The sequence below is a fragment of the Protomyctophum parallelum genome (assembly GCF_964188405.1).
Source record: "Protomyctophum parallelum genome assembly, chromosome: 4".
Lineage (NCBI taxonomy): Eukaryota > Metazoa > Chordata > Actinopteri > Myctophiformes > Myctophidae > Protomyctophum > Protomyctophum parallelum.
Window position 1 is genome coordinate 11,148,855 of NC_139700.1, and position 12,163 is coordinate 11,161,017.

The window sequence follows — 12,163 nt, forward strand, 5'->3', positions numbered from 1 at the left end:
AGCTAAAGTGTAGTGTTTTGGGTGGCGATAGGAAGTGCTCATGTTCCAGTGTGGGCTCTGAGCAAAGATCATGATGACAGAGGGACATCCCTAGCTGACGACGGCCACTTCCTGGAGTACGTGCCATGTGCTTGTGCCATGTGAAAATGTAGTCGCTTTGGTATGGGTGAAAAGGTGAAAAGAAGCAGCTTGGACTCCTCATGCATAGAAGGAGGCATGAGGTCAGTCCGCTGCCCTCCCCAGGTTGGCAGGTTAGAAGTGTAGCGCCCAGGATTACATTAGATATTTGTTTTTATTTTGAATTATTTTTTAAACGTCTTTGCCATTTTTACTGTTTTTAAAAACCTTTTTTTTTTTACGATTTGTTTTTGGTATCAAGTGAAGACAGACAGGAAAGAGGGAGACGGAGAAGGGGAGAGACATGCAGCAAAGGTCTTCATGAACGGGACTCGAACACACGACACGCTGCCGGGCCAAAGCCTACATGTGGCATGACTAGGCCAGCAGGCGCCCATTTTTTAAAACATTTTAAAATAGTTCTAATAGCCGGCTTGTTGAACTATTTTAAAATGTTCTTCAAGATAGTAAAATATGGCAAAGACTAGGAAAGGGACCAGTGGTGTAAAATAAACGTATTGTACAAAAGTATTGTACTTAAGTACAATTTTGAGGTATTTGTACTTCACCTGAGTATTTCTAATTCCCAATACTTTTACCTCTACTCCACTACTTCTCAGAGCCAAAATGATTAAATTTTTCATTAGAAAACATCCAGTAACCACAAGCTCACAATTGTAGATCGGCTATTTTCTAAAGATGTGTACTTTTACTTTTAGTACTTTAAGTGCATTTTTATGCCGATACTTTTGTACGTTCACTTGAGTACATTTTGAATACGGGATATCTATATTGCAGCATTTATGCTTTTAGTATAAATAAAGTAAAATATTTGAGTACTTTTTTCTCATCACCTATTCTAATTTGTCCACGCAGCAGTCCAGAGTGCTGACGAATGCAGCCATGTTTCTTTTGCACATTTCAACAACTGTGCTTTTGACAGTCACTGAATGTGTGTTTAATAATTGATGGCAACGAGGTCTTTCCGTAGCGCGAGGGAGAGAGAGGGAGAGAGAGGGAGCACAGGCAGGTCAGCGAGAAACATCCGATCTGGGATTTCCTTCAGCTTCATCCTGGCATCGCTCGCACGTTTTCCAAAATGTGTGTCACACACACCGCGTGAAACAACGGCCGGGGGTGGGGTAAGCAAACGGGGTTATTTGGCGGAAGCTTTTGCCAGCGGCACATTCTCCCTCTTATTGACATTGTCCACATATTTCATTGGCGATGTCATCAGGACGATGATCTCACTTTGTTGCGAATGTGATTCCGCCTGTCTCCTTGGAGCGGCCTGTTTGCTATCAAAGCTAGCGGAGAGCGCGCTCGAGAGACCATCAACTTTATCGTTTCCTTCCTCCTTCCTCCTGCATTTGGCACTTCCCACTTCCTGGGGCGACGAGGCGTTCAGAAAGACGAGCGGCAGTGAAAACATGACTTTGTATCAAAACAAGGGAGGCTTGTTCAAGTTCATAGACATGCTTATGCTTTCGAAAAATATTTTGATGATATGATGAGAGAGAACTCCTCTTCACCGCGTAAAACTATAGCTGCGTGCTACGGTTTGTTTGTTGTCGGTCGTGACTGAGTGATGGTTTCCTTATGTCGAGTCCAGGGATTCTGTGAATTGAAGGCCTTACTGTCTTGTCTTGTGACAAGTAAGCATGGTTTATTGAAAGATTTACCGTGACACACCACCGGTGACATCATCGGTATAGGCAGGTTTGGTCATTTTCAAAGATTTCGATTTCGATTATTTTAAATGTTTTATTGAAGCATTGAAACAACGGCTTCTATTTCAGCACGCCAACTTTCCAGGAAGATAAGGGGGGTTACGTTTCTATTGGCTTGGAAGCCCCACCGATGATGTCATTGGTAGGCAGACTTCTGAACTGTCCACCGAATGAGACAGAGAGTGAGCGAGGGTCTGCACTCCCCCCCCCCCCCCCCCCCCACTCCCCCTCCCAGTACACACACACACACACACTCATCAAAACATGACCCACATCTCTCTGACTTTTACATCTTTATATTGACATTGCAATGTACGATCCATACATTCCATTACCATCAGATCAGATTTACAAGCTCATGGCACGCTTGTAGATCTGCTATTTTTTGAAAAATCGTGAAAATGTGGCCCAAATGTTTGAATGTATTCTTTCAGAGCGAACAGTTTTCAACTCAAATCTTTGCTTCATGGGGGGGGGGTCCCTGGAACAAGATCATAGCGCGCGCTACAAGCTTGTAGGTCTGCTATTTTTTTTTTTATCGAAGAACGACTGACATAAAAACGTAGCTTTTTCAGAGAACTGTCAGGATGTAGAAGACATTTTTAGAATCTGATCTCAGGTCAGAATGGGTTATTATACCATCACTAAAAGGATCAAATAAAGCGTATTTCCATTCTCTCTCTCTCTCCACGCAGCGCGGAGCCCCATCTTCTCCCACCTGATCATCTCTCTGAGGGGCCTGTGGACCATCCGGGCCTTCGGGCGCCAGAGCTACTTCGAGACGCTGTTCCACAAGGCGCTGAACACGCACACGGCCACCTGGTTCCACTACCTGGCCACGCTGCGCTGGTTCCTGTTCCGCTGCGACATCATCTTCGTCGTCTTTTTCACCGCCGCCGCCTTCATCGCCGTGGCGACCAACCGTGAGTGGCGGGCGGCGGGGGGCGGAGGGAGGGAGGGAGGGAGGGGGGATGGGAGAGAGGGAGAAGGGTGGGGGGGGAGACCTATAGGGCAGAGGTTTTCAACCGGTGGTCCCTTGAGGGGGTTCCAGGTGGTTAGAGTATATATGAATAGAGACGGCACCCGGAGGAAACCCTGAGGCGAAATGGACATAGTGGCCGAATTTGGTATTGCAGCTCGAGCCAGCGCTGGTCCGTTGACTGTCATTGCGCACGTTCATGTTATTGGGGCCATGATACGTGAACGAATGTTTCATACGTGAACGCGCACAAACGGCACAATGATAGTCAACGGCAGCGCGTTCATGTGTTTGGGGCAAATCCATCCCAGAATGCACTCTGTTCCTACACGGAAGGAGGAGTGAAATCGCCTCATGTGCTTTTGAGAAACTTAAAGCAAGTGGATGGGAGGAGGAATCCGGTGCCGTCTCTATTCATATATACTCTAAGGTCCCTATAGGTAGATGTTGGAGAGTTGGTAATAGGGATGTCGGTAACGGTATAATTTCCCAGCCGGTTAGCCGACAGGATTAACGTCATTAACGGATAGTGGTTGATTTTTTTTAATAGGCTACCCCAAATGTAATATGGATGTATATACAGTAGGTTACATAATTAAAGTTGGTAGACGAATGGTATAAATTTATTTATGCTCCTTTTTTAAAAGACAAACAAAAAAAGCAACATTTAACAATATAAATAAATTGTTGTAGGCTTAATCATCAATAAACAACGCATCGCATCTGCATGATGCATGCATCTGCGCGTCTACAGTACAGAGGTCCGCCGGTTCTAGTCCAAAACATAAATAAATCCAGTCCAGATCTGAGCAGCCTATACCTATGAAGCCACTGGACGCATGGGCTAGGCCTTTTTTTATTATTAAGGAAGATCAGCATGCATGTCACCGTGTTCTGTTTGTTGACTTTTCGCTGACGAGAAAACCCTCAAACATGGATAGCACATACGGCTAACTTGGTAGCCGTAAGCCGTGCCAGTGTGGGGAGATGGATTGGAGGAGGAGGAGGAAGCGGCAGTTGTCATGTGTGCAACATGACAACTGTTTTAAAGTATTGTACAGTGACAACTACAGTCTCTGTAATGTTTATGTTGTACTATTACTAAAAACAATCTAAAATAAAGGGATTTAAGATCAGAACACGTATTTATTATTATGCAAATGAACCGTTAAAGCTGATAAGAATATTCAGATTCAGATGTTTCTTCCCTAGTTGGTAACCAAAATGGACCCTTATAGATCTTTAACTCTTGAGAGCATAAAATGAAACCCAATGGACCCGTACGGGTCCACATGGTTTCATTATCGTTAAACATCCACATTACTTAATTTACAAGTCTACACAATAGAGAATGTAAAGAGTTGTTATTTTGATCATTTGCCTGTTATCTCTCCTATGGTACCAACGCACACACGCACACACACACGTATGCAAAGCATGTGTGTTTATGTTGAGGGAGTAGGATTAAAGGGTTATTTATTTCACAGCCCATTAGAGACAGCTGTGCTCTGACATCAGCACACAGCCTTTTCTTCTGCACACACATGCACGCACACGCACACGCACACACACACACACACTTTCTTCTGCTAGTTTTATTCATAGTTTCCGTGAGTGCCTGACCACGCCTGCGCGTACTGTATGTTTGTGCGTCTCGGGCACATGTGCACTTTATTATTTTTCTGACACTGTGTGTGTGTGTGTGTGTGTGTGTGTGTGTGTGTGTGTGTGTGTGTGTGTGTGTGTGTGTGTGTGTGTGTGTGTGTGTGTGTGTGTGTGTGTGCGTACCACAGAGGACAAACCGGGAGAGATCGGCATCATCGTGGCTCTGGCCATGCTCATCCTGGGGACGTTTCAGTGGGCTGTCATCACCAGCATCACTGTGGATGGACTGGTATGTGCACATACATACACACACAATACCATTTAAAAGGGTTTTTTTTGCGGCTTTTATGGAGGGACAGACAGTAGGCTGACAGGAAATGGGGTGAGAGATGGGGGGGGGGGAAGACATGCAGTAAAGGCCGTCGGGATCGGGAGTCGAACCCGCGGCACACTGCCAGACTGTCAAGGACCCCCAGAATTGTCTGACCCCCATCTCAAAATATGTTGTTCCAGGGACCCCCCAGTAGCAAATATTTGAGTTAAAACGTTTGCTGTGAAATACATTTTCACCATTTTTCAAAAATACACAATCTCATTTTCTTTAGCTAAAGCGTAACATAATGCTTAAAACACCAAAAGGGTCCCAGTCCTGAATGGGTTAAGACACATGCTCACACACATTTGAAATGTTTATATATGTCCACATAATGAGAAGTACAGGAATACCTTGTACAAAGGACATAAACACTGCCAATGCAGTTTGACAATAGGAGAGCAGCCAGTTTATTGTTTATTGTTTATAAGGATCCCCATTAGCTTTTGCCTTGACAAAAGCTAGTCTTCCTGGGGTCCGACACAGAGAAACATTTTAAATTTAACAAAGGCAATACTTACAATTGTTTACAAACAACAGTTACAACGTGCATGGACGGCAAAGCATCGTTACATACAGTACAGTACAGTACAGTACAGTATGTCGGACACCGGGCAGCAGACATAAATCATGGATAAAGTAAACAACGCCTCCTCCAAATTGAGCGGCTTCCTATAATGGCTGAAACTGAGCAGAACCTCGCTAACTGCTTCGCTTTCCTTTTGGAAAGGCCGGCCATTTGTAAGCCCCTCACAACCAACTTATGCACATGCCCTAGGCTGCCAACGATAAAAACTAAAAGTTTACATCTGTAGCCTAGCTGTGAGATGGTCTGCATTAGCTGCTGATACTTCAGCACTTTGGTTAGAAAGGCTTCTTCCAGGCTATAGTCAAAGGTACAGCCGACCTCGAGAATGAACACCTCTCTATGGTTTTCATTTACAACAATGACATCAGGGGTGTTAGGCGTTAGCTGAAATGTTAGAGAACACAGAATCATCATTACACAGGTTAAACATCCTCAGCTTCACAGTAGAATGCTTATAAAGCATGATGGAGGACCTGAAAATGGAAGAGATGTCTTTCGTTTACAGGGGCCTATGTAGAGGCCCCTGTAAACATGGCAATCTTTTAAGATGTGGGACATGGTTTCAGCTATTTGTTCATGGCCATGATGGATACAGTGAGGAGCATGATTGCCTGGAAACCAGATGGAGAGATTAAGTTTAGAAGGTAGAACCTGTAATCTCGCTGTCAAAGTAAAAACAACAATGCACTCATCACTGCTCTCCACAAAATCATCTTGCACTTTAACTACTTTAACGACGGCAGTTACGACGGGTGTGGTTGTTAATATTTCATAAAAACAACATTGGTGCTCTGCGGTGCTTCACCTCCGTGCGGCCACACACACACACACACACACACACACACACACACACACACATACTGGGGCTCCTTGATATGAAACCACTGACATAGAAACATAGGTTTTTTTTCTGAAAAGTGTCAGGATTTAGAACACATTTAGTAGAATCCAGTCGGGTCTTGATCAAAGTACCTGAAGGACAGTTCCGTGTAGAGATGTCCCGATACGGTATCGGGAAAAGTATCGGATCGGCCCTTATTTGTCATGTCGGGTCATATCGGTATCAGTGAATATGCCAGTCTAACCAGCGATCCCACACAGGGGTAAGGGGTTGACACTATGGCAGGTAAATAAAAGGTTTGGGCATGTGGAGTTTGCTTTGGAGTTGCCCAAACTGCAAGTGCAGGAGTGAGGAGTCTGCTATAAACACAACACAAGATATATAGCTAGATAGCTATAAACACAACACGAGATCACAACACTGGTATCGGTATTCAGTATCGGTATCGGCTAACACAGGAATTGTGGTATTGGATCGGGAACGAAAAAAGTCGTAACATCCCCTAGTTCCATGAGTGATTCAGAGAGGTTTCAGTTGTCTTCTCTCACTCATACAATATGTATGATGCTGCTAATCCCTCTCTGACTGTGAGAGAACCTTTCTAGACAAGCAGCCACTAACAGACCACCAGGAGACAGAAGAGTGGTGCGAGCACCATTGCAGGAACATAGGCGCACATGCACGCATGCATACACACACACACACACACACACACACACACAGTGTAAAGTGAGGTTAATTCGGACTTGCTGTCATAATTTATTCATGCTATTACCACACTTCTTCATTGACTATTTTCCTTCCTCTCTTCCTCTCCATCCCCTTATCCTCTGCTCTTTCTCTCTGCTCCCTGCTCCCTCTCTCGCTCTCTCTCCCTCTCTCTCTCTCCGCTCCCTCTCCTCTCCCTCTGTCTCTCTCTAGATGCGCTCGGTGGATCGGGTCTTCAAGTTCATCGACCTGCCGTCGGAGGAGCCTCATCATCAGGCGGGCGGGGGCGGGGGAGGTGGCGGAGGGGGCAAAGGTCACCACCACGACGTTGTCATCGACAACCCCCACGCGCGGGACTACTGGCCCAACCGCGGCCAGATGGAGGTGCAGGGCATGACGGTCAAATACACGGAGGCCGGCCGCGCCGTGCTCAGTGACGTCTCCTTCAGCGTGGAGGGCGGACACAGCGTAGGTGGCGTGTGCGTGTGTGTGTGTGTGTGTGTGTGTGTGTGTGTGTGTGTGTATGCACTCCACTACATCTCAGAGCCAATCATTTTACTTTTACTCCACTACTATTATTTGAAAACTTTAGTTACTTTGGCAGATAACCATTAGTTATTTTTGGGGAAATAAATGGAGGCTAAATGCTTTAATGCCACGCCCAAAGTGTAAGTTAAATTAATTATATTGTAATGGAGGAAGTTGTGACTTAAGTGCCTCTTCTGAAGCCTGGTCTGAGGGCCAATTAGAGCATCTACGATGCAGTGAATGCACCCAATTAATGTGATTAGTGGGAATAATCCGGTTATGGCAGTCGGGGTGTTTACATGCATAGCATTACTCTGAACCACTTTTGTACTATCCGGTTATTATGACAGGCATGCATTTAGAAACCAGAAATAAATCTGGCCAAGGACAGTTTACAGTACAAATCAAGTTTGACAACAAAACACTACCATCTAATTAGTTTATTTTTATTTTTACTGATGCTGCATTCACACGGTCGGACGCAAAGACGAATGAGAGTATCATTGGGACATCACCGTACGAACACAAGCGCACACGCGTGTGCGTGTGTTTGTGTGCGCGTGCGTGCGTGTGCCCAAAGACGATGCCATGTACTGTAGCAGCTTATGGCAGGCTACACCTCCAACGACTCTGAAAGACAGGACAGGACGTCTTCTTTAATGCATTCATCTTGCAAATCCCTTCTCTCTCTCGCGGACAAATTAGCAGCATCGTCGTAACATAAACCTCCTAATGTCTCTTGGGAACGGTGCCAAAGTGCCGCGGACAGTACAGTGGCTCAGTGAGCTACTGTACTGTCACTGTCAGTGTCAGCATAGCCTCTTCTAAAGTCGAATATCTCACAGCTCTACTTTCTCTCTCACGTGGGGGGTGTTCCGGAGCCAACAGTATGTAAATTAACAAGGCCGTCGCGCCAACAGTTGGGCAGCCGATGGGCCTAGCTAGCTAGCTAGCACGTCCACAAGAACAGGTGTATATGAGTCGTCATGCCATGGTAGACAGAATACGTTATCACCTGTTTTGAAATTGTACATAGTAGCCTACTGGGCAATGACACGTGCTACAGAATATGGCTACAAGCAGGTGCATGTCAGATATGCAGAAGATTATAACAATTTATAAGTCATGCTCAGATAAAGCTACTGTATAGCCCACAAGCCAAGGTTCTACCAGAGTTAACACCTTGAGGACCCGGGCCTATTTAATCCATTAATAAAATGTGCCCATCGTCAGCAAGCGTCTCTAGGCTTGCTGACGATGGATCAGTTTTTATAGCACTAATTTGACGGATATTATCAATCTCCGTCTCGGGCACATGACCGTGCACTTGAAGTTGACGGTGATTTACGTCATGGGCCCCGATGGTGTTAAACATTGCTTTAAAATAACTACAATCAAATAAAAACAATAGATTGCATGGTTTAAACCAGTGGTTCCCAAACCTTTTAGTTTGAGACCCAAAAGAGAAATTGAATTTCTCCCCGGGAGCCACACTAGTGAAATTAGCCGATCTACAATGTTTTTATGGAATAAGTTTGAAAAAGCGTTAACGTGTGAAACAATTTATTTGAAAATATAATATAATATATGTGTGTGTGTGTGTGTGTGTGTGTGCAGGTGGGACTGTTGGGGAGGACCGGTTCGGGGAAGAGCACCCTGCTGTCTGCGCTGCTGCGCCTGGCCCACACCGACGGAGAGATCTCCATCGACGGGGTGTCCTGGAACTCTGTCTCGCTGCAGACGTGGAGGAAGGCCTTCGGCGTGGTGCCGCAGGTACGCAACAACCTCTGCTAAATGTGCCCTTGAGAAAGTGTGTGAAAAGAGGAGTTTGTGGGCATATACTTAAGCAATAAGCCACGAGAGGTCTCAGGTTACCGGGTATTTTACACTGCCTGGGAGCGTACGAAGACCCGACGCGAAGCGGAAGGTCTTCTACCTCCCAGCCAGTGTAAAATACCCGGTAAGCTGGGGCCTCGAGTGGCTTATTGCTTTTCTAAAACGGTTACAAACATATAGCAATATTAAAACTATTAAATTCACAAAAGTATCTACGCTTTGTGCCACCAGAGCGAGCGACCCAGAGCCAAAACACTTCCTTGTTTTGCTCCGCAAGTAGCCTATGTGACGGGAGAATAGCGCTTGATGTATTTACGGGGCTGCCTGGAGCCACACATTCACAGTCATATGAGCCGGGCGGTGCTTAGACGCCCGCACGGCATGCGTTTGTAAAGCAATCAAGCGCTCCCCTTCCCCAGTTCAGCTACAAGGCTGCAGTTTGATACAAAGTGATTGAAGCAGTGGGTTATCGGTGAAATTTACACCGGTCACGTGACGGTAACCAGCCAATCAGAATGAAGTATTGGGACTACCCGTTTTAGAAAGTAATATACCGTACGGTAATATACAGGTGTGATGGTACAATTCGGGAGTTTACGGGAGTTTGTTGGAAAGTTTAACGGGAGTTTCCTGTAATATACACATCCGTATTCCAAGCTTTTTGCGCAGTGTGCACTCTACAGTGCACTGTTTCTCCAAAACACTGGGTCGGGACCAATTTGTGGACACAACCTTATTTTTTAGTTTCCATCCATCTTCAACCGCTTATCCGTAGTCTGGTCGCAGGGGCAACAGCTCGAACAGAGAGCTCCAGACTTCCCTCTCCAGAGCAACATTAGTGACTTCCTCCTGGGGGATCCCAAGACGTTCCAAGGCCAGTGAGTCAATGTGTTTCCTCCAACTGCGCCTTGGTCTGCCCCGGGGTCTCCTCCCAGTGGGACGTGCCTCGAGGAGGACCTTCCTAGGGAGACGCCCGAGAGGCATCCTAACCAGATGCCCGAACCACCTAAGCTGGCTCCTTTCCAGGCGAAAAAGCAGCGGCTCTACTCCCAAGTCTCTCTCGTGTGACTGAACTTCTCACCCTATCTCTAAGGGAGATGCCAGCCACCCGTCGAAGAAAACTCATTTTGGCCGCTTGTATCCGCAACCTTATTCTTTCGGTCATGACCCACACTTTATGACCATAGGTGAGAGTAGGAACGAAGATTGCTCGGTAGACGGAGAGCTTTGCCTTCTGGCTCAACTCTCTTTTCGTGATCTCTTTACATGTGCGGTACAGCGACTGCTGTACCGCACTCATGAACAAGACCCTGAGATACTTAAACTCCTTCAGCCTCATTCCCCTCCCCTGGTCCTTAGGGGGCTTCCAGGTGGTCCCCAGCTAAATGGTGGAGAGTTGGTATATTAGATCTTTAACTCTTGAGTGTAAAAGAGTGTAAAAATGGACCCATGCGGGTCCATTTGGTTTCATTTTACACTCTCAAGAGTTGGATAATTGTTAAACATCAACAACATTACTTAATTTAAGTCTACGCAATTAGGGAATGTAGAAGAATAGTTATTTTGATCAACGTTTGCTAGTTATCTCTCATATGGTACCGACATCAATACAGCATTGCATTGTGGACACACTCTTAACAAAATGTTCTGCGTTTTTGGTTCGAGAGGCTAAATCTGATCAAATGGGTGGTCCACTCCATGGCTCAAATGCTGGATAAATAATGGGACTTGATATGAAAAGGGTTGAAAACCACTGGTCTGGTAATTTCTTGTTGTGTTAAAACCACTGATCTGATAATTTCTTGTTAAACCACTGATCTGATAATTTCTTGTTAAACCACTGATCTGATAATTTCTTGTTAAACCACTGATCTGATAATTTCTTGTTAAACCACTGATCTGATAATTTCTTGTTAAACCACTGATCTGATCATTTCTTGTTAAACCACTGATCTGATCATTTCTTGTTAAACCACTGATCTGATCATTTCTTGTTAAACCACTGATCTGATCTCCGCTGATGTCTTGTTTGGTGTTAAAACAGAAAGTGTTTATCCTCACCGGAACGTTCCGAATGAATCTGGACCCACACGGTCGCTACAGCGACGAGGAGCTGTGGAGAGTGGCCGAGGAGGTGAGCTTTATAACTCTCTCTCTGTCTCTGTCTCTCTGTCTCTCTCTCTGTCTCTCTGTGTCTCTCTGTCTCTGTCTCTCTGTGTCTCTCTCTCTCTCTCTCAGTCTCTCTGTGTCTCTCTGTCTCTGTCTCTCTGTCTCTCTGTGTCTCTCTCTCTCAGTCTCTCTGTCTCTCTCTCTCTCTCTCTCTCTCTCTCTCTGTCTTTGTGGAGCTGTGGAGAGTGGCCGAGGAGGTGAGCTTTATATCTCTCTCTCTCTCTCTCTGTCTCTCTCTCTCTCTCTCTCTCTCTCTCTCTCTCTCTCTCTCTCTCTCTCTCTCTCTCTCTCTTCTCTCTCTCTGTCTCTCTGTCTCTGTTTCTCTCTCTCTCACACTCTCTTTCTCTCTCTCTCTCTCTCTCTCTCTCTCTCTCTCTCTCTCTCTCTCTCTCTCTCTCTCTCTCCCTCTGTCTGTCTCTCTGTCTCGATTGTGAGCTTGTAGATCTTCTATTTTTCAAATGGCCGAAATGTATATATAGGGATGAATGTGGTTATTGTATGTTTTGTAAAAAAGAAAAAAGAAAAAGAAAGAAAATCATCAAAATAGTAACTAGTAGCTAATGCTTTAAAATAATAATTGTAGTGGTGTAACAATATTTGCCTCTGGATTATAAGTATTGAAGATTGGAAAAACTCAAAATTGTACAGTACTTGAGTAAATGTACTTAGTTTTCTGTCTCTCTATCTT

The 12,163-nt window shown here is 45.2% G+C and overlaps 1 protein-coding gene across 2 annotated transcripts in view; it reads left to right on the forward strand.

The window, feature by feature from the left end:
- cftr (CF transmembrane conductance regulator) overlaps nt 1–12,163 on the forward strand; it is a 101,809-nt gene that overhangs the window by 82,634 nt on the left and 7,012 nt on the right. For both annotated transcript variants that reach the window (XM_083764175.1, XM_083764176.1), the window contains 5 exons: nt 2,543–2,770; nt 4,620–4,720; nt 7,156–7,410; nt 9,088–9,243; nt 11,351–11,440. In XM_083764175.1, the coding sequence (XP_083620301.1) occupies nt 2,543–2,770; nt 4,620–4,720; nt 7,156–7,410; nt 9,088–9,243; nt 11,351–11,440 (830 nt within the window). The remainder of the gene's footprint in view (nt 1–2,542; nt 2,771–4,619; nt 4,721–7,155; nt 7,411–9,087; nt 9,244–11,350; nt 11,441–12,163) is intronic.